Genomic DNA, 22867 nt, shown 5'->3' on the forward strand with positions numbered 1-22867 from the left:
TGCACCACCATGCCTGGCTAATTTTTGTAATTTTAATATAGACGGGGGTTTCACTGTATTGCCTAGGCTGGTCTCGAACTCCTGGCTTCAAGTGATCCATCCACCTCGGCCTCCCAAAGTGCTAGGATTACAGGTAAGAGCCACCACGCCTGGCCTGATCATTAGGTCTTAAGATTTATTCTCCCCTTTGCTTTGCTCTAGCACTACAAGAAACAGGTTGACTAAACAAAAACTCTCAATGGTAACAGTTAAAAATTTGAAAAAACTGGCCAGGCGCGGTGGCTCACACCTGTAATCTAGCACACTTTGGGAGGCCGAGGTGGGCAGATCACCTGAGGTCAGGAGTTCCAGACCAGCCTGGCCAACATGGTGAAACCCCATCTCTACTAAAAATACAAAAATCAGCCAGGTGTGGTGGTGGACGCCTGTAATCCCAGCTACTCGGGAGGCTGAGGCAGGGGAATCACTTGAACCCGGGAGGCGGAGGTTGCAGTGAGCCAAGATTGCGCCACTGCACTCCAGCCTGGGTGACAGAGTGAGACTCTGTCTCCAAAAAAAAATTTAAATTTCAGGTACTAATACCTATTCAAAAAAATACATAATTTCAATGAACCCCAGAAGTTAAATGTAAAACAATGTTTTATCATTACACACTCACTGTTTTATGAAATTTATTTAAATGTTTCTTTGTCATACACAATATATATCAAGGTTTGAGAAATCTGGAGCTTGCATTTAGAAACTGGATAGACTAGATAAACCTTTTCCTGAACATTTAAAACATATTGAGATATTATAGTTCAAAACCAAATCATAATGCTTACTCTTTCAAGAATGAATGAAACATCATTACTCCCATTGCACTGAAAGAATTAGATCTAAAAACCATTATCTAGGCAGAGTCAAATTTCATGTTTTACAAACAAAACAATGGCAATTAACGGCCTTATTTTTATACCCATACAATCAGAGCTTCAACATGTCTAATTAAATAATTTTTACCTGTGGATGGTTCCTCCAGACCTCAAACATAACTCTTAGCACATGTAACTTTCCTTCATCACTTTCAGCTAGGGTTTTGAAGACTTCATGAAACCTTTTGATAATGATGGGAAAAAAATACCATATATACTTATTCATTAAACATTTTAGTGTTTTCAAAGCCTTTTCAATGTTACTCAATTTATAATGCAATATATAAATGCAAAATAACTAAGTATTAACCATTAAGGATGCAAAAAGTGTGATTACAGATTCATAGTTTTTAAGGAAGCTGTCACAAAATCTCAAGACATTTACAATATACTACTGTTAGCCCAGGGCTACAGTTTAAAAGAATAGGTAAGGACTAAGAAACTGTCTTCAAACATGGTGAAATATTCAAACTGCATCTTCTGTGGGAACCCTGCAAGTAATATAAAGCCTTGGAGACAGAGATGGGGTGAGATGTCCAGTTTCTCTGCTTGGCAGAAGGAAGATCTATGTGCTCTTTCTTCCTTTGGACCCTGTCTGACAAGTTAAAAATACCTGTCTTCAGATGCCAACCTTTGCGTGACTCCCAACAATGTAGCTGATTCTAATTTCTTCTTACATTGCTTTGGAAAGATATTTAGCGTGGGAACTTCCAACTGCATATGACTGTCCCAAAAATCTAGGTTTTTCACTAGTTTCTTTACATGTCTATATGAAAAAAAGCACTTACCATGTACATATGCCAACTGTACAAACAGACTGACGGAAGCCTTAGGATATGGATTTTAGCTACCACAAACCCAAACCCACTGTGTCCAATTATACACTATTAAGATCTTCATATTCAACAATCTTAGGTAAAAATTACCATACCACTGGTGTTCACCAAGCAAAATTCCAAACTCTCAAGCAAGGCTCTGTACTCATACATACTTTGCAAGAGCACTGAAGGAGTGGCTGAATGATTTGGCTGCCAAGTGTAGCAGAGTCTGTACAAAGACTTCTATTTTCAATGGGTTAAAACTGAATCCTTCATCTGAAAAATATTTTATAGTAAAACAGAAAAATGTAAGAACAGCAATTCCTTGGTGCCTTACCTGAAATGCTAAATAGATGGTTGCTCACATCTATACACAGATATTTGTGTAATGTTTTTTGGTTCTAATAAACAATAAAAGACCGTCACTGATTTCAAACACTGAAAATATGAAACCACTTGTAATTTTAAGTCTTAGTTTTATGTGACTGTCTTAATTCTATCATCCATTCCTTGAAAAAAAAATCACACAGGTTTCCTTATTCATAGTCTCTATTATATTAATACCAAAAAAAAAAAACCAAAAAACCCAGCAAACCCTTAACACTTAAGCTTATGTCTTAAGATGTCTGACAACATCTGAATTTAATGCCATCATTTTGGCTTATGCTTTCTAAACTCATTTTCTCTAATATCATAATACAAGTTTCTTAGAGATATCCAAACAAAATCCCAGTAATAAATACCCAAAGGCCACTAATATCTTATTTTGATTCAGTAGTTTTTCTATGTGCATATCCATTTATTGATTCAGGCAACTGTATAAATTATTTTGTCAATTTTCCCACTCTTGCCCAGAAAAACTCCTAGGATTCTGGTTGGAATTATATGGTATATAACTGAGTAAATGTTAAACATTATTATTCTAATAGCTTAACTTGGAGAAAACATCCAACTTTATAACACACCAAGTCTTTCTATTCAGGAACTTCTCTATGGTGAAAGCAGGGGTTAAAAATCCTTGAATGGTAACATATTTCACTTTGTATTTACGATGAAGTTTATATTCTTAAGTAAGCTATATCACAGAAATGTTAGGATCTCTTTTTATATAAGGGGAAAATACCTGGGGTGCTAAGAACAACAGTCTGAACAGGTCAAACAGATATAGATATATTGCTTTAAGAGCATCATGTTGCCAGAGTTATGTTTATGCTTTAAGTTGGCCTATACATAGTTCCACTTAAGAAATACTGAATTCCACTTACCGTCGTCATCATCCTGGTTAGGATTTGGTACATCTTTCAGAATGCTGAAGATTTCATCATTGGTTGCCTTACTTTTAAAGGCAACAGCTAAACAGAGGGCAACAGAATGTCCAGGAAGAGAATCTAAACACAGAATTGGGGGTAAGGGGAATGACAGATCAGGTTTCAAGACTATTCTAATGAACAGTTAAATAACTGAGAAAAAATTTTTTTTAATTCTTCCTTTCAAAATAGGATGCTCTTTATCCCAAGGTCAATATTTAATCACATATAAATACCGTATGTGAAAGCTTTTTCTAATAGGTTAATGGTTTTTCACCTAAAAAGGGACAATTCTCATTTCAACAATTCATTAAGGACACTTAGCTAAGTAAAATTTAGAGCACAAGGTGCTGATCATCCTCAAGATGAATGGTAAGGAGAAAAATGGACACAGTTAAACTGTCTTTTAATGCCCTCAACTCTCCTGGGCTCAAAATCCCAGAACCAACGTACTTCTCTTTCATTTTGCCAACACCCATTTCCTCTTTCTTTCCTCGGGACCGTGGAAATGAAGTCTGAGTCTCAACAAGGTAATGGCTGCCAACTTCAGAGAGGTTTTGTTTTTGTACTTTTCTTTTTTGCTGAGTCCACAAGCTTGAATCTACGTAAGTCAGATGCTCACGTGATGGGACTCCTTGTATTTACTATTGGTTGGTATCAGTTGAGTCCTTATTATAAAAATTTGTGCTAATATACACCATAAGGCATCACCACAGCAACAAGATATCTGCTTTTAATGTAAGGTAGACAAAGAGGTAACAAAAAAGGCAATCCTGTTATAGAGTATGAGTTACTGGAATGAATAAAGTAAATTACAACAGTCATGTGAGGACAGTCATATTACACCTGCTGTGAGCTTTTTCTCTAAAAAAAAGAAGGCGAAGAAAAACAGAATCCCCTGTCACCAGTCTACATTCTAGCTGGGGAACCAAGATATTCACATTAGACACAGCCAGGAAGCAATACAAAACTGGCTTGCTAAAGGTTAAAAAATATTTACAGCTATTGAGCTTGGGCTAGAATCTAGAAGGAGAAAAGGAAGTGGAGCTAGAAAGGGCTTTCCAGACTGGGGTAATGGCAAAGTCAAGAACAAGGAGTATGGAAAAAATAAAAAAGTACATGGACCTGGCAGAAATAGAGGTCCATGTGGGGAGAAGTGAAAAATAACAAAGTAGGAACAATGGTTATGAAGGCCTTGAATGTTAGGCGGAGTTATTCCTATGGGGAAAAAAGAAAGCTTAATCTTCAACAAAAGCCTGAGCTTTCTGATAGCAAAGACTATACCTTATCATTCTCGGAACCAGTACAGGACAAAACTCAAAACCCGGCACTTCTAAGTGCTGCATAAACCTTTGATCTGCCAAAAAGCACAGTGGCTAACAGCATGGCCACTCAGTTAGTGCACCTACGCCTGAATTTGGGCTCCACCACTCAAAAGCAATCTCATTCTAGCTTGACCTCTTGGAAGTCATTTCCTCATTGTAGTTTTGATAATCATATCTATTTTTCAGAGTTGACATAATGAAATAGGAAATGTACCAGGACCGACACAGTTTATTTCAAGGAAAACAGGTACAGTCAGAGACAGAGGTGGAGAAACAGGCACACAGTATGAAAAGCAAAGAACAGCAGAAAGTTGTGAGATACAAAGAACCTCTACACAACACAAAATGGAAGGATCATGGAGGGGCTGTGTTAAGTGTAATCTGCAAAGAACAAGTTGGAAAAACTCCACACCTAACTCTACCAGTGATCAACAATGTATAATACTTTACCTTCATTAAGTGTAAATACTATGCAAAGGGCAAAATGGCACATCAAATTACACTCCCTGATTTATGGTGCAATTTCAGAGATTATGTGACCAAAAGGTAAGAAAATCATAATTAAGAATTTACTTTTAAAGGCATACTGCCACAAATATGTGCATCTATGTTCTCAATACCACACCTGAACAAGATAATGAATTCAAGTAACCTCCATCACCATGACAAATACACGTTTTCAGTTTAGTAAGTTCTAACTATAAATTCATCTTGCTATACTTAACACATTCAAAAGAGAAAAAATGATAAGCCAGTAGTAATTAATTTTATCACAACCAAATCCTCAAAATGATGACAGGGCAAATAAAACAGTGGCTAATGATAGACCACCTTTCAAATACAGGAAATATAAACCCCAAGAAAAGAAAAAGTTCAATTTCTCCACTTTAAACAACTAACTTCAGATATACTTGAACTGGTACCTTTTAAAGACAGAGGGATTAGTTTCATTACTTACTGCTACTTTCATCTCCATACTTGTAAATGCAGGTTGGGTTTGCAGGACATAGAGCTGAGAAGGTAGGAGGAACAATATCTAATATACGCTGATGGTAAGACAACCTACAATACAAATAACAGCCTCAGAAAATATCTTTTATCAGTCCCATTCTTCGGTAACACCCAACTTACCTGCAAAGTCACGATCTCCAACAACTTGAACTCAGCTGACAACCAAGAAGTGAAAGGGAAAAAAAAATCCTTTGAGTTTTTGTCTAAGCCAGCACGCCAAATCTCAGGCATACTGCAAAACTCACTGGCTTGCACTGAGGTGCGGGTGAGTGAGCTCATGAGCCTGGTGGCCAAGTATGTGGGGTGATGATGGGGCATGGTGGAGATGACTGCACGCTTTGGAAACTGGCTATATTCTATCAAATAAATAAATATTGAGGATAATGGAAGCCAAGTTTGTTACTGCCTGAGAAGGTATTTACAAATCATGGTAGAGAAGAAGTGTAGAAATAAGGTATTGAGTTGAAATTGGAGGCATATATACACACAGGTGGACATAAAAACAGTTATGGATGGATGGATGTGTGTCCACCAAGAGGCTTAGAACCAATGACACCCCAATGGCAATGAGCATATCAAGTGCCCAGATCTTGGCTCCTAAATACCATATTCCATTACTACTTTACTAGAAACTAGGGCTCCATGAATAAATAGATGATTCCAGCGATAGGGCAAGAAAACGCAAGATGATCCTAAACATGTTGTTCTAGAAAATAAGGGAATGCTCAATGAATGGCTGGGGATGTTAAAAAAAAAAAAATAATATATATATATATATATATATATACACACACACAGAGAGAGAGAGAGAGAGAGAGAGAGAGTGAGCTTACCGGGGCTCCTCATGTACATATCAGGGACAATTTGGGCATCAAAATAAATAATCCTCATAGTTTATAACCCATCGAATGAAATATAAATTAATTAGTCCCTACTGATATATAAATAAAGGAATAAATAAATGGGGGAGAAAGGACAGCTCTTACAGAAGGCTCACTAATAAATGTAGAAAAAATAATGGAATGAGAAAATCATCACTTGGCAACCATCTTAGTGGTAGCTGCTAAAAGCAGGATGGAGATCTGATGAAGAACAGAGTAAGAGTAAAACTTCAGAATATCTAAAATACTAATCAATTCTACTAAAGGGAAAAATGGTGAGGTTAAGGTAGAGAAAGCTGGCAGATATTGACATGACCAGGTGGATCAAGATTAACATTACCAGTGGTGGGAATCATGTGCCTCTAGAAGTGACACACCAAGAGCATTAACAATTTAAGACCTCAGTCTGCTCATGAGAAATATCAGAGCAATCCAAGTAAGGTCTAGACTCTTTCAAACTGGTAAAAACACAAAGATAGAAAAAGAGTTAAGTGTTCAAGACTGAAGGAATCTGAAGAGAATGACAACTCAACACTATATATGTACCTGGATAAGATTCCAGACCAGGCTGGGCACGGTGGCTCATGCCTGTAATCTCAGCACTTTGGGAGGCCGAGGCGGGCGGATCACGAGGTCAGGAGATTGAGATCATCCCAGCTAACACAGTGAAACCCCGTCTCTACTAAAACTACAAAAAATTAGCCAGGCGTGGTGGCGGGCGCCTGTAGTCCCAGCTACCAGGAGGCTGAGGCAGGAGAATGGCGTGAACCCGGAGGTGGCGCTTGCAGTGAGCCGAGATCGTGCCACTGCACTCCAGTCTGGGTGACAGAGCGAGACTCCATCTCAAAACAAAACAAAACAAAACCACTCCAGACCAGACAGGAAATACAGGTGTTGGGACGGCTGGCAAAATTTCAGCAGCACCTGTGAATTATGTGGTAGGACTGTACCACAACTAATTTTCTGATCTAAAAGGTTGTATGCTGCCTAGGTAGGAGAGTGGTTTTGTTTTGGGAAGATATGTAATGGAACATTAAAGGATAATGGGCCATTACATCAGCTGGGTATGCAGCTTATTCTCAAAGGAAAACCAACGTAATGGGTCTCTAGGGAGAGACGAAAAGGGAGTGAGCATGAGAGCAAACATGATAAAATGTTAATAGCTATAGAATCTAGGTGAAGAGGATACAGAATTCTTTGTAATGTTGTGCCAACTTTTCCATAAATCTGAATTCATTTCATATATAACACCTTTTTTATTTTTTTGAGATAAGAGTATCGCTCTGTCGGCCAGATTGGAGTGCAGTGGTGCAATCTTGGCTCAAAGGACTCTCCTCCCTCAGCCTCCCAAGTAGGTGGGATTATTAGACGTTCGCCAACACGCCTCGCAAATTTTTATTTTTAGTAGAGAGGGGGTTTCCCCATGTTGGCCATGCTAGTCTGAACTCCTCACATCATATGATCCACCCGCTTTGGCCTCCCAAAGTGCTGGGATTACAGGCGTGAGCCACTGTGCCCGGCCTGTAATATCTTTACAAGAACTTACTGGCTTAAATTCACATGGAATCTATATGGCATGGTTGCCTAATTTTTCTTAGCCTAAATCTTGATTAAAAATGGGATGGAAGATGAGTAAGTGGATTTTGAATCCAATATTCTGAACACACATCACAAGTGCAGAGAAGAGAAAAAAATCCTCCCAAAGAAGTTAAAAGTCCTAAACAAAGGAGAAAACACAAAAAACTTACCTCATACATTTTTCTAGAACTTCTCTTACAAACTTTGGTTTGGGACTTTCAGGATCTTGACTAAGACAATCTGACCTAAGGAGGAAATGTAGTTTTATCAATGCTTACATATAATCTGCACTTACACCCATTTGTACTATAATTATCTGTTAACTTATAACAACTTACAAGTTTTGTTAAGTTATAATTGCACTTGTAACTATTTGTACTTAACTACAAATAGTTTCCAAGAAATTAAATATTTCAGACACTTTTATGTTACAGTTTTAAACATTAGTAGTTTTTTGACTACAGAAAAAGATAAAACACACTATCACTTACCAATCTTCCCAGCTCCAACGGAACTGGAAGTTACTTAGATGATGAGAAAACCAATTAATAAACCTACGTAGAGAAGGGGGAGGTAGGCAGAGAAAAAGGAAGAATGACTGGGATTTAGAACAGAAACTTATATAAGCCTTCAAACAGATAAAACCCGATTTTACAGAGTTAATGAAAAGCATATTCCCCTACATGCAGTTGTATCTTCTGCCAACTCTCTTTATCCTTTTTAGGTCAATGACAGATACAATTCTAGTACCTGTTTTGTGTGGGCACCTAACATGTTTATTATTTAATTCTCACAACTTCCAAGGTACATATTATTTTCTCCATATAAAAGATGATGAAACTGAAGCAAGAAAAAAAAAAGATTTATGAAATTGTAGGCCAGGTGCAGTGGCTCATGCCTGTAATCCCAGCTACTCGGGATGGAGACTAAGGCAGGAGGATTGCTTGAGCCCACAAGTTCAAGGTTATAATGAGCTATGCTCATCCCACTGCACTCCAGCCTGGGTGACAGAGCAAGACCCTGTCTCAAATAAAAAAAATAAATTGCAGATAAAACATTTTATAAATGGCAGAGCCAAGTATAGTCTTTGATACTTGACTAGAGAATGAAATTAAAGAAAATCATAGCATAGACATCAAAAAACGTAATGTTACATTAAGTATGAGTCTGGTTATTATACAAAGGTTATTTTGGGAGGCAAGAAAAAAACTAAACATGGAAATTCTTAAAAATGTCTTAATCAAATTCCTTTATGAAGTACAGGAAGTAAAAGCTGCTAACTCAGCTCAGCAGTAAAGCGATTACTGTACCTGTCTACACAGGTAGTGTTCATTGTGTCCAAACGCATGTATAGCATTTCAGTTGCCTGTGCAAGCTGTGAATTTAGGATAAGGAAAACTATTCTCCACTTTTATCCCAAATAAGTTGTAACAGACAAGAATAGAAATAAAACATTTCAAGTCTTTATAATGATTAATAATGCTGAACATCTTTTCACACAATCAATCTTGTTTTTGTGTTTTCTTACAGCTTTGAAATATCAGTGATGTATAATGAATCTGACCTGCATACACTTGTGAAATCAAGATAATATTTTCATCACCTCCCAAATTTCCCCATGCTCCTCCATACGCACAGGCATACATTGTTTCATTGTGCTTAGCAGAAATTGCTTTTTTTTTTTTTTTTTAACTGAAGGTTTGTGGCAACCCTGCAACGAGCAAGTCTACTGGCACCATTTTTCCAATGGCATCTGCTTGCTTCATGTCTCTGTGTCACATACTGGTAATTTTTACAATAAAACAAGCTTTTCCATTATTAATTGCACAATTCCATAATAAAACTTTAAAAAATAAGAAGATGCTTTCTATGTATGAGCAAAGAAAGTGTTTTTTTGAGATGGAATCAACTCCTTGTGAACACTGCTGAATGACAACGAAGGATTTAGAATATCATAGAAACTTAGCTAATAAAGCAGTGGCAGGGTTTGGGAAGATTAATTCCAACTCTGAAAGAAGTTCTACCGTGGGTAAAATGCTGTATCAAACAGCAAGCATCACATGCTTCAGAGAAATCTATTGTGAGAGGAAAAGTCAATCTAGGCAACAAATTTTATTGTTGTCTATTTTTGAACTCCCTGACCCAAACAGTGAAGGATGTATCTACATATGTGTAGGTGCATATGTATTTACAGACATACAAGGACACACATGTAATACACACACACAACACACTTCAAAAGCCACATTTTTTACCTACAAAATTTAAACCCACAAGCAGAAATATTTAATAATCTTTTAAGACCAGGCCAAAGAGATTAAGTTTAAAAATAAAGAAAAGGATACAACTTGGGGTAGAGAGCCAGGTTGAAGTTTGCACAGTTCAATGAGGAGTGTTGTGTACATCACATCAATGTGAGGGGGTGCTGGAAGTTGAAACAGCTCTGCAAAGATCACCTACAAAAGAATCATGAGTCACAATTCAATCCAACTGCTATCTTTGCACTTCTATTAGAAAGACCTTAACATTCTAAATCTGAGCTCTAACTCCATGGCATTCATAATGAAAATGGAATTACGTTTTAATATTTAAAATTATGCTCTTTCAAACACAAAAATCTAAAACTGAAAACTGTAATGAAAATTTCTTCTCTCTATAATTCGATCAAATAAAAACACACAAAACTAATGCTTATTTGATCTACACTCCTCCCAGAGAACTATGCAATTAAATTCCAACTTTGAAAGCACCACAGCTGAGCCAGGATGTACAGCTTTTTGAGGGGCTCAAAAGATCCATGACAGTTTCATTCCTATAAATAACTAGAACTCTTAGGCTGGGCGCAGTGGCTCACGCCTGTAATCCCAGCACTTAGGGAGGCTGAGGCAGGCAGATTACTTGAGGTCAGGAGTTCAAGACCAGCCTGGCCAACACGGTGAAACTCTGTCTCTACAAAAAATACAAAAATTAGCCGGGTGTGGTGGTGGGCACCTATAGTCCCAGCAACTTGAGAGCCTGAGGCAGGAGAACTGCTTGAACCCAGGAGGCAGAGGTTGCACTGAGTTGAGGTCGTGTCACTGTACTCCAGCCTAGGCGACAGAGCGAGACTCCATCTCAAAAAAAAAAAAGAATTCTTTTAGACTTTGGGGTCAGGAAACAAGAAAATCAAGTCATTCCACACTGTTACTTGAAATAGATGCCCAGATCTTTCTGGCAGTCCAAGACTTCTTTGCCATGCCTCTTATTCAGAAACTTCCTTCCTACTCTCTCTGTATAATTGGTGGACCACCTGCCTAGAATTCTAAAGCCCTAGTCTGCATCCTTTACTCTTACCTATCTCTCACACTTCTACACTTCGGTCTGATGAATTTCTATACATTTTGCAGATTTAAAAATGACATTTTGCATTTCAGACATGTCATTGAGCCAAGTTCACAGCATTAAGTATATCCAAGTTTTGTAAAGATAGGAAATACACAGTACTTTTTTTAAAAAGGCACAAAAGTGCAATATTAATAAAATGTGAACCTTAATACATCCTATCAGGCCCAGCTAGCTCAGTCGGTAGAGGATACGACTCTTAATACATCCTATGCTGTCTCTTTCATGAATACTATTTATTTATTTTGAGACGGACTCTCACTCTGTCACCCAGGCTGGAGTGCAGAGGCACAATTTCAGCTCACTGCAGCCTTGACCTCCTAGGCTCAAGTGATCCTCCCACCCCTAAGTAGCTGGCACCACAGGTGCGTGCCACCATGGCTGGCTCTTTCCTTTTTTTCTTGTATTTTTAGTGGAGACAGGATTTTGCCATGTTGCCCAGGCTGGTCTCGAACTCCTGAGCTCAAGCTATCAGCCTGCCTGAGCCCCCCAAATTGCTGGAATTATAGGTATGAGCCACTGAGCCTGGCCCATGAATACTTTAATATAAAGACAATGCAGTGGGCTGGGCACAGTGGCTCATGCCTGTAATCCCAGCACCTTGGGAGCCCAAGGCAGGCAGATCATGAGGTCAGGAGTTCAAGACCAGCCTGGCCAATATGGTGAAACCCTGTCTCTACTAAAAATACAAAAATTAGCCGGGCGTGGTGGTGTGCGCCTGTAGTTCCAGCTACTCAGGAGGCTGAGGCAGAAGAATTGCTTGAACCCCAGAGGTGGAGGCTGCAGTGAGCCAAGATCACGCCACTGCCCTCCAGCCTGGGCGACAGAGCAAGGCTCCATTTGGGAAAAAAAAAAAAAATGCAGTTAACAGTTTGACTCACGTGTCAAGTGAACACTGTTTTTTGATATAAATCTCTATAATGTATTCAACTGTATACTAACATCAACCTTTTGTATGAGTTAATATGAAGTCAAAAGTGTTGCTACTCTATTTCTAAACTGCTTGGCTCTTTAGATTTCTAAGAATAAACGATGATTCATCTACACTTTGTGTTACAGGAAATAATACACTAAGTTTATGCTAGTACTGAGAGGCCAGATAAACACAATTAAAGATATGTTATCTGTCTAAAATGATATTTTAAAGTATTTAAATCACTTATACGTCTGTTAAGTGGACAATGTATTGACAGAGCTAGAGGTAACTTACATTATCCACAACTATCCATGAATGAAGACATACTATATAAATAACTTATAGGCAACTCAAAATTCCATTTGGCTACTGGTTTCAATCTCCTTTTTTCTCTTTACTAACATGGCTAATAGAGCACCAAAACCGACAGCAATTTCCTCGCTTCTGTTAATTCTGAATGCTGGACAAGTAGCAATAAATAAATAAATAAATAAATAAATAAATAAATAAGCCAAGAGTAGATCATACTTTAAAGCCAACAGAAAGATTCTGAAACTCAGAAACACGCTCCACATGGAATTCATACCTCAACTATGTGGTAGTTCAAGGGGATCTTGTTCTTCCCTGGATAGCTCACTAACTGTGCAGCACTATAAAAAGTGTAATTTAAGTTTAATAAGTATACGAAGACACAAGAAAAGTCAAATAAGCAGTTTCAAAAGCAATGTGTTTAGATATAAGCAAAGAAAAATCTTTTTTGAAATGTCCTAGATTTCAGTTACTTCATTTAACTATGGCATAAATTATTCTGTCTACCACAAGGAAAATCTTTACTGCATCCAAAATTTCTTGAAAGATCAAAAGGAGTCTAGGTAATAATACTAAGGAAGCATATTCAGATGTACTAACTTAAAGAAGTTTTAATAGAGTAGATCACTCTCATAATACTATATTCATTTCCACCTTAAAATCTAAACCAAACTTTCCAAAGTTTAAGAAAATTTTATTAAAAAAAAAAATTCCAAAGCTTGGGTGTCTAAATGCTAGAAAACAGAGCAAAACTATTGGTATCCAAACCCAAAATAACTTGCCATTCAAGCTCTCCATAGCATATGCTAAATATCCACACCAAACACACTGGCATCATACGCTTATTACTACAAAGCACCTTGAAAAGTACTATACAAGGGTGAAGAGCCTCGAGAAAGTAAAGCAAGTGTTTTTAGAAACTGATTTTAGCAAGACAGGGAGTCAGGAAGATAAAATTTTCTTACACTCTCAACATATATTTTGCTCTTACTGAATTATCAAAATTGCTGCTTTCTCTCCCTTCTAAAAGTACCATGAAAAGAATCTTACCAAGTCTTCCTTTCCTTCCAGTGGGACTTAATGATGCAGTGAAGATTCTCTTCTATTACAAATCTTTCCACTGAATGACTCCCTGGCATGACAGGACCCTGGAAAGAAAACCAAATGTGTACACTACAGGCCTAGAAAACAGATTTCTTTTACTTATTCAACAAATATTTGAGAGACTATTATGTTCCAAGCACTAAACTGGGTGATGGGGATAAAAGTTCTGAAGTGTTAAAGCTCTATATTTCAGGAAATTCCATTGTCATGTTCACTTATACCCCAGAGTATCAGCTGTAGTGTTTTTTCTACTACATCTCATACCTAACCATACAACCACTGCCTACTTTACACACCAATTATTATATGAAACTAATTTTGGATAATACAAGTCTTACAGAGTTTATTTCTTAAACCGAGAATTATTTCCATTAATAACTATGCAGAGAGAAAATTCTATTCAAACACCACATAGCCATAAAAAGTCATGCATGAATTGAAAAATGCCCATAATATACTGTCTAAGCTCAAAACATATTCCCTACATGGCATTAGTTTATTCTTAAGTATATTCATAGCAAACAGGTTCAAAACACACAAAATAAACCTTTAATAATGACTTTTGGATGATTCTAATCTTTTTTTACAATTTCTAATGTTTTTTAATAAACAACTTGTAAAAGGCCAGAACAGAAACAAAATCCTGTTCGTTTTGGGAGTAATATGTATTTTATATATTTATACTCTTCTAGCAAGGGATGGATATGCACCTTACAGAGGTGATACCAATTAAATATAAATTCAGGAGAAACAAATTTTGAGGTCCCATTCTAGTTTCCCCTGCACACACAAAAAATACCCGACCACAAACATTAGCAGTCTTAAATGTAAACCAGATTTTCAGTTAGACATATCTAAGTAGATCATTACATAATTTTGACTAAAGTATTTGGTTACATATGGAATATAGCAAAGACGGCAGCAAGCTGATAATTTTGTATATGTAACTGATTATCTGAGAAATTTTTATTCCAATATAGATTACATATATACTAAATTCCTACTGGTCATTAGCAGTTTACCATAGAACAGAAAAGAGACAATAGAAGAAACTCAAATTTGACTTAGGTGGTAATATTAATTTTTATGGCAATAGTTTTCAACTGGGGGCAATTTTGCTCTTGAGGGGACACTCTCTGGAGATATTTTTGGTTGTCAAAACTGAGGCAGGGAGAGTGCTATTGACATTTAGAGGGTAGAGGTCAGGGACACCGCTGAGCATCTTACAATACACAGGATAGTACCCACAATGAAAATTATAAATTTTCTTAATTGTACAATATACAATTATAACAGTACAATGGCTGCCAGGAAACTTGACTTTGAAATAAAGAACATGTATATTAAAAATGATAAAGTCAGCTCAGACTAATCTTTGGAATTTTTTAATTAAAAATACTTCTAACATTTGTTTTCAAATAATCATACAATATGAATAATCACAAGACAGGCTGTGTTGCCTAGAGAGGGACCATACCTAAAACTAGGTACTTTTATTGAGAAATAACCTTATTAAGTATAATTATGGACAGGTGTAGTGGCTCATGCCTGTAAGCCCAACACTTTGGGAAAACGAGGCGGACGAATTGCTTGAGCCCAGGAGTTTGAGACCAGCCAGGGCAACACGGCGAAATCTCAACTCTACAAAAAATTTGCCAGGCTAGGTGACACATGCCTGTGGTCCCAGCTACTCAGGAGGCTGAAGTGGAAGGATCGCTTGAGCACAGGAGGCAGAGGTTGCAGTGAGCTTAGATCTCACCTCCAGCCTGGGCAACAAAGTGAGACCCCATTTCGAAAAGAAAAAAAAAAAGAAAAATTGCCAGAATGACTGAGCATTCATCATGTGACAGACACTGTTCTTGTTCTATGCATTTTACATGTTAATAATTTAATCCTCATAACATGAGATATATACTACTATTATGAGATGTATACTATTATTATTACCTTCAGGAAACGAAAGCACAGGGAGGTAAATAACCTTCCCAAATTAACACAGCTAGTATTTGGCTAAACCAAGATTAAAACACAAACCAACGTAGCTCTAAAAACCCAAAACCCACACTCTTAGCCTGCAAACTGTGCACGTCTCTGTAATCTATTTACACATGCCAAATATAATTTCTTGCATAATGAGGTGATATCATTCACTGAATTAAAAAGTTAACTTCATTGCTACTGACCTTCTTAGATAAAAACAACTCAAAATTAAAACATACCACAGGCATAATTCAAGCGGGATTAACCCACAAGCACAATGCAACACAGGTCATATCTAGGACTTTTAGTCGGTCACTTACCTCGGGATCATCTGTGTAATCAAACATTCTGAAGATGACCCTGGGCATTGGGTACACTGAATCTTCAGTGTGAGGAGGTGGTGTAAAAGGAGGCAGATTGTGCTGCAGTGCTTCACACAGGATGCTGTCAAAGGCAAGATAAGGTCTTAGGATGTGCCGTTCCTGCCAGCGATCCTTTTTCAATTTCTGAATCTGGGCCCACAGGCAATCTAAATACTAAAGACAGATTAATTTTTAATCATTAATATAATTAACATTTTGACTAGACAAAATGAAAAAATCACTACCCTTTAAAATACAGGATACAAAAGTAAGCTAACTTGTAAGATGGTACAAAAAAAGGTGCTAAGTTTTTGTTTTTATTTTACTTATAAAGTCTACCTGTTTGGAACTGTTTTTACATTTTTCAAATTAAGCATTTAAATAAATATATGTCAACTCTGTAATAGCTGGCATTCCAAAGAACAAGGGAATATTTCAATTACATTCTATCATCTATTAAAGATCTACCATACACCTAGAGCTATGAGAAGGAGCTATCATGAAATGTAGAAACACAGTCAAAGGGTAAAATGGAATGGTCTGAGTATCTTACAGAGATAAGAATCTATTCAAGAGCTGACTGTGTTTGTATCACAAGGGACTGAAATCCATTTACCTCTTCTTGTGGATGTGGTTTATCAGCAGTCCATACCTGTAACATGGGTACATGAGTCTTTTGGCGTCTTCTAAAGATAAAAATGAAAATCTATATTTAGGCTTTTAAAAACATGAGATGCTCAGTCACCCTCACAGTTATTAAAATGCAAATTAAAGCAATGAAATAACATTTTACCTACTGGAGTGGCAGATATCAACTGTTTGGATAATGTACTGTGTATCATCAAGATGCAGGTCAAGATTCAGTCTCAAACATTGTTGACAAAGAGGTTAACTGATATAATCTCTTCGGGAGAGTATAATCTCTTTGGAAGGTAATTTGACTAAATCTATCAAAATTGTTTAGAACCCTCAACTCAGCAATGCCATTTCTAAAAATTTATATCCCCCATAAATATATTTGCACATGTACATAAAAACATACACAAAGATATTCACTGAAACATTGTTTATAATAGCAAAAGATTGAAAATAACCTAAACGTCCACCAACAGGAGACTACGGAAATCATGGTACATTAAAAAGTGAAATACCCTACAACTGTCAAAAAGAATGAAGTAGAGTTAAGTATTTTTATGCAACAAATACAAGTTATAGTAAGAAAAAAAAAAAAAAGCCAAGTGAAGAACAGTGTGTATATTGTGCTATCATTTGAATAAAAAAGAGAAAGGATATGTACACACACACACACGATTCTTTTTTTTTTTTTTTTTTTGAGACGGAGTCTCACCCTGTTGCCCAGGCTGGAGTGCAGTGGCGGCACCATGTCGGCTCACTGCAACCTCTGTCTCCTGGGTTCAAGCAATTCTCCTGCCTCAGCCTCCCGAGTAGCTGGGATTACAGGCACCCACCACCACGCTCAGCTAATTTTTGTATTTTTTAGTAGAGATGGGTTTTCACCATGTTGGCCAGGCTGGTCTCGAACTCCTGACCTCAGGTGATCCACCTGCCTTGGCCTCCTAAAGTGCTGGGATTACAGGCGTGAGCCACTGCGCCCGGCCAAAAGATTCTTACTTTTTAAGCTTCTTTTAACTTTACTTAATAACCAACTAAGTAGCTATTAACAGTTATCCAAAAAAAGCACTTAAAAAAGAGAAAATGAAACTTAACAACAAAATCAATCTGTAAAAACCTAAGGGCCACATAACCATTACCATGTTGCTGGATAGTTAAGCATAAATTTACTAAAAAGACCTATTTATTATTATTGTATCTAACAATATAAACCAAGCTTTTACATTGGCTTAGGAGAGATGGGTAATGGGAAGACATGTGACTATTTTAATTGAAATGTGTCATATTACTTAAGAAGTACTGGCTGGATGGAGGGTTAAGGACCACTGTTTTAAGAGCTTGATTTAGGATTAATTTACTTGAAATAAATATACTGTATGTGCTAGGACAGTGGTTCTCCACTTGTGAAATGTGTTAATAATACAGATGTCCAAACCTCTCTCTCAAATTGTATAATTTATCAGGTCTGGGGGTTGGGGTCTGAGTATTTTAAGTACCACAGGTAATTCTTATCCACACTAATATTTGAGGAACTATTGCACTAGGGTGTTTTATGTCTTTTATAAACATATAAAAGCAGCTTAAAAGAAGCTATATTGCCAACTGTCCTTTGCACTGGCAAAAGTAAGCAAACCATATCTGACTACTTTGAGGTCTCAGTGAGTTAAAACAGCAGGAGAACAGGATTACCTAGAAAATACCTTCAGGAACTCTACAGCTTATTTTTGAGAAACTCAAATGATATCACTGATATAAGATATCCTTTACCTAAGCAACAAAGAGTACTAAGAGCTGTGCCCTTACTTAAGATAGCTTTCAGTGTTGGCAAAGATGCGGTCCATCTCTGCATCTTTCTTTTCGTACAACTCCTTTCCAACCCAGGGCAAAGATGACAGAAATGCATACACATACCAATCTCGTCGCACCTAAAGGATTTTTAAAAAGTTAAGTTTAAAATATGCTTTAATTATATTCGTTCATATTTTATTTATTCTTGAATGAAATCCTATGGAAGCTATTTAATAGGACTTAAATAAGACATCTGGTTTATACAGAGCATTTCTAGATATATTAGTTCTAATCTTACTAGACAGCATCATTTAAATCAACATACAGATATTATGAGAACCCACCAGTGTGCCAGTCAGCTTAATTTTTAGATAGTAAGAACTTAAAGTGTGATAGTCTGCTGTTATTTTTTTCTTTATTGCTAATGGGTTATCAGCGAAAAATGCCTGGTACTATATGGAAGTACCAGGATTCAGTAACCCCTCAAGAACCCCTCAAGATTCAGCATGAGGGGTTCTCTTACCTGAGGTACATCTTCTTCCTGAGTTACGCTTACAAAATTTTCAAACATAGCAACCATTGATGGGGCGGCAATCACATGACAATTCACAAGATCAGATAAAAAACGGACCTGTTGGGGCAAACAATTTCTGCTATTAAACCTAAATGTTCTTTATAATAACTACAAAATAAGCAATCTTGTATAGGCTAAACTATTGGTCTAAAAAACTATAGCCTAAGGGCTGAATCTAGCCTACTACCTGTTTTTTGCATAGCTGGGAACTAAAAATGGTTTTTACATTTTTTAATGCTTGAAAAAAAAATCAAGAGTATTTTATGACACATACAAATTACATGAAATTCAAGTTTCAGTATCCATAAGTAAACTTAGTGGAATAGCCACGCTCATTCAGTTACATATTGTCTATGGTTGCTTTTGTGCTACAATGGCAGAATTGAGAAGTTGTAACAAAGACTATATAAAGGACAGTATTCTGTGAGTTCATACGTTTCTATGCCATACTACATCAAGAATCCAGATTGTAAAATATTCTAGCTACTTCAACCTATAATCTCCTTTTCTGTTTGGCTGTAATTTTCACTGAATTACAGAAATGGAAATTACAGAACACATATTTATTGGGTGTGCTTAGTGTGCTATTGCTAAACACTACTAAAAGTCACTGTTAGGGGACTCATTCTAGTGGAACAAGCACAGTCTCAATACAAAGGAATGACTCCCACACTAAAAGGCAAATTAAGCATTTTTTAGGAACAATGACAAAGGGAGTTGGGGAAAGCATCACAAAGGAGGTAACAATTAGGCTAGGTCATAAAGGATAGCAACAGTCTCAAGTAGTGAGCAAGGAGGGCAGTCTAGGCATAGAGGTTCAAAAACAAGGTGTGTTTAGGGATCTGCAAGTTATTTTGATATTGCTGGGGAGTATATGGGAGACAAGAATAGAGAAACAGACTGGGGAAACCATAAAGGGTCAGGCTAAAGAGTCTGGACTTTAATCCTATAGTCTGATGGGTGTCCAAACTTTTTTGATTGTGTACTCAGTAAAAAAGAATTTGATCACATATCTTCAACACATACATATGTATTTATGATATACACTGGATCACCATTAATCTATGTATTATTAGTAAGGCTTAATTTCATTTCCACTTAAGATAAATAAGAGTTCTTAATATTCACTTCCTGCAACCCAAGGAATCATCTTGTGCACCAGGCTTTTAAGACCACTCACTGTAGACAATGGGAAGGAACTAAGGTTTTTTTAACCAGTAACCAACATGTGCAGAGCCTAGTTATAGAAAGACCAGTCTGGTGCCACTGCAGAACACAAAGTGAAAAGCAGAGAATCTAGATGCAAAAAGATCAGTTAAGAGGCTATTAAGAACATCTGGAGGAAGGCATAAACTATGCTAGAGGCCCTGGAGACCAAAAAAGGACAGACTTGAGAGAAATTAGGGAGACAGAATTGACAGGGATTGGGAACACCTATGGTACGAGAGGGCAAAGGGAAGACAAAAATTAATGCTCAGCTTTCTAGATGGGTTATTTAGTACACAGTGGCCACTGTATGAGCTGGGGAGAGGGCAGAAAAAAGGAGGTATGAATGATGCATTAATTTAGGCACTTTCTAGTAAGGTATCTGAAGGCTATGCAGCTAGCATCTGGAATACTGGACTGGAGCTCAGGAGAAAGGTTGGAGATACAGTTACAGATTTGGGGGTATCGTCAAAATAAAGGTGGCTTATGAAGCTATGAAAGTGAATGAGAATGCTTTAGGAGAGCATTTTATTTGGTTGTAGTTCACCTTTTCCCTCCATCCCAACAGTAGTCATAACATACCAACAAACAAACTAACTTACCAAATACACGGCTTCATTATAATTGTTTGCTTTCAATGATTCTTTAAGTTGACGAATCATGGCTTCTACAAATTCTCCACCAAAATTGTAATTCCTGGCATTCAGTAGTCCAACTAATGTTGTATAAATTGTCAGCTTCTCAGGTAATAGGCGTGCACTGATTTAAGAACCCAGTATAACAAGAAAACCCCAAAACAATGGCGTTAAGTTGCTGAATTTTATGTGAATCTTTTTATCATTCCATTAACTTTGGAACAGGATTACTTTTAGCTATGTCTTTAAAAATACTTCAGAAAAAGCATGTCATTGAGAAATGTTACAGAGTCCCGTAATTTTTCATTTTAATTCATCAGTTAATCTAAGAGTTAAGAAAGTAAATGATTTAATTGTAAAGTTATCATACTGAAATAAATAAAACTAATGCTACAACAGTTTTTCTTCAAGTGTGCTTAGTGGAACTGAGTAGCATTTCCACAGAACATGGTTTCCATGGTAAAATAGCTCAGAAATCCTGGGTGAAACAAGCCTCTTTAATACAGAATCATTAAGGGGGGGCGTGCAGCATTCAGAATTTCTAAACTTAGCTAACCAAATGTCATGGAACTAGAATTCTACTTTGAGAAACACTATTCTAGTTGTTTAGAAAAGATGCACAATTAAAACGAGTTTCATCTAAGTTCCTACCAGTTTAATTATTGAATTTTTAAAAAACGTACTCTGATATAGTTAAGATTTGTTTACGTCTCAGTTGCTTACTCCAAGTGTGCTGATTTCATTAAAGTTATTTTAAAAGTATGGGAAAGGATTACAATAAACCTTTAGAAAAAGCAATTTTTCCTAATTTAGGCAGCCTTTAGAATTAGCTCAAAAAGCAATAAGAATTCATAATCATTCAGTGGGCAAGAGATTCTCTTTGACTTGTTTTCCTAAAGTACCTAGCAGAACATCAGGGACAATCAAGGTCTTCAAAAAAAATACCTGTGTTGATGGTAACTGTGGTCCCTGAAACCCTCCCAAAACCAAAAATTAAAAAAGAACACTGCGAAGCAATACAAGTTCAGCCTTAAACAAACAAGGCTTCCAACAGTTTAAGTGTAAATACTACTCCATTTTAATAAAGGATTTCAGAAGACTTCCTTAGTAGTTTCTTAAAGTTACCTTCACTTGATCTAAACTAAAAGGCTGAGAAGTGATAAACATCACCTTCATAATTTAAAAACACCTCATGGATACATTACAATTTCATGTAACTACAAAGACTCCCGTTTATCCAGAGAGTATGCCTATTAATAGTGGCTTCCAAAGCATCTTCAGTCTTCCAAGAAGGGCTATTACCTGAGTTACCAATTCCCAAATTTGTTTGGTACTACTAATTTAAAAATGTGAGTATCATACATTTAAATGTACATGCTTAAAAATATATATCTGAATGAGACAGTATCTACTATCTCTATAAAAAGTCAACTAAAATGATTCTAAGGTTCTAAGAAATAACATACAAGGAAAATGTTCAATTTTAGTTTTATCCCTAAGAAAAAGAGTTCGCCAAAGGGCCAAAGGTTGGCTCATTTGTACAAATTTCCCCATAGAAGTAAAGCCAAGGACATATAGAACATAAACATGTATTTTGAACATTTCCCAAAGCATTTAAGAGTAGATAATACATTATCACCTGGATTCATAAATCTTTTGCATACATACACTGTACAAAGAAGCCTTAAGATCTTGCTCTTGTAGTTAGGAAGATCAGCTTCCAAAACACCAGCCAAGCCTTCTAGGTTGCTCTCCAAAGAGCAGGCACTCTGTAGAGGACATCACATTAAATATCTGTCAAGTACTCAGCAATATAAATTTATTTTTAAAAATCTATTTAAATGTAAATATATACATATTTTAAAATCTATCATTTTAAAATCATTACCAATCATCTGTCCTTTCAATTGCTATTTTAGTGAACTAAAATAAAAACTTCTGCATGATCATTAAAATAGTCTTACATGCATACAGAGCTATAATGGGTTTAGTATAAATCAATTCAGATAGTTATTGTTCTTTAGAAATCCATGAAAAGTGGACGAGTGAAATTTAAAAACTAAGCAGTCTATGATAACAGAATAAGTATTAGAAATGGGAGGACACCATGGGCTCCATTTTACCTCTTACTAATTCACTCTCTTA

General features: G+C 36.6%; 2 protein-coding genes across 26 annotated transcripts in view; one reads left to right on the top strand and one right to left on the bottom strand.

Moving 5' to 3' along the window:
• XPA (XPA, DNA damage recognition and repair factor) overlaps positions 1 to 22867 on the top strand; it is a 61548-nt gene that overhangs the window by 33374 nt on the left and 5307 nt on the right. For 2 of the 3 annotated variants that reach the window (XR_010148900.1, XM_009456971.5), the window contains one exon: positions 9365 to 9652. The exons of the other annotated variant lie outside the window; for it this stretch is intronic. Coding sequence is in view for 1 of the 2 variants with exons in the window: in XM_009456971.5 (XP_009455246.1) it covers positions 9365 to 9381 (17 nt within the window). In the remaining variant the exon portion in view is untranslated. Of the gene's footprint in view, positions 1 to 9364; positions 9653 to 22867 lie in introns of those variants that run through there. 3 annotated transcript variants of the gene reach the window in all.
• NCBP1 (nuclear cap binding protein subunit 1) overlaps positions 1 to 22867 on the bottom strand; it is a 40247-nt gene that overhangs the window by 9644 nt on the left and 7736 nt on the right. For 5 of the 23 annotated variants that reach the window (XR_008537147.2, XR_010148895.1, XM_054658336.2 and 2 more), the window contains exons 3-18: positions 22391 to 22491; positions 20690 to 20846; positions 18831 to 18938; positions 18323 to 18444; positions 16503 to 16572; positions 15845 to 16060; positions 13491 to 13588; positions 12718 to 12781; positions 10180 to 10290; positions 9145 to 9209; positions 8326 to 8388; positions 8005 to 8079; positions 5323 to 5426; positions 2998 to 3120; positions 1906 to 2008; positions 1003 to 1096 (exon numbers count right to left, since the gene is read on the bottom strand). Coding sequence is in view for 16 of the 23 variants with exons in the window: in XM_054658336.2 (XP_054514311.1) it covers positions 1003 to 1096; positions 1906 to 2008; positions 2998 to 3120; positions 5323 to 5426; positions 8005 to 8079; positions 8326 to 8388; positions 9145 to 9209; positions 10180 to 10290; positions 12718 to 12781; positions 13491 to 13588; positions 15845 to 16060; positions 16503 to 16572; positions 18323 to 18444; positions 18831 to 18938; positions 20690 to 20846; positions 22391 to 22491 (1674 nt within the window). In the remaining 7 variants the exon portion in view is untranslated. Of the gene's footprint in view, positions 1 to 1002; positions 1097 to 1905; positions 2009 to 2997; positions 3121 to 5322; positions 5427 to 8004; positions 8080 to 8325; positions 8389 to 9144; positions 9210 to 10179; positions 10291 to 12717; positions 12782 to 13490; positions 13589 to 15844; positions 16061 to 16502; positions 16573 to 18322; positions 18445 to 18830; positions 18939 to 20689; positions 20847 to 22361; positions 22492 to 22867 lie in introns of those variants that run through there. The other 18 variants (XR_010148894.1, XM_063788461.1, XM_024345787.3 and 15 more) reach the window with 11 other exon arrangements.

This window comes from Pan troglodytes, chromosome 11 (genome assembly GCF_028858775.2).
Source record: "Pan troglodytes isolate AG18354 chromosome 11, NHGRI_mPanTro3-v2.0_pri, whole genome shotgun sequence".
Classification (NCBI taxonomy): domain Eukaryota; kingdom Metazoa; phylum Chordata; class Mammalia; order Primates; family Hominidae; genus Pan; species Pan troglodytes.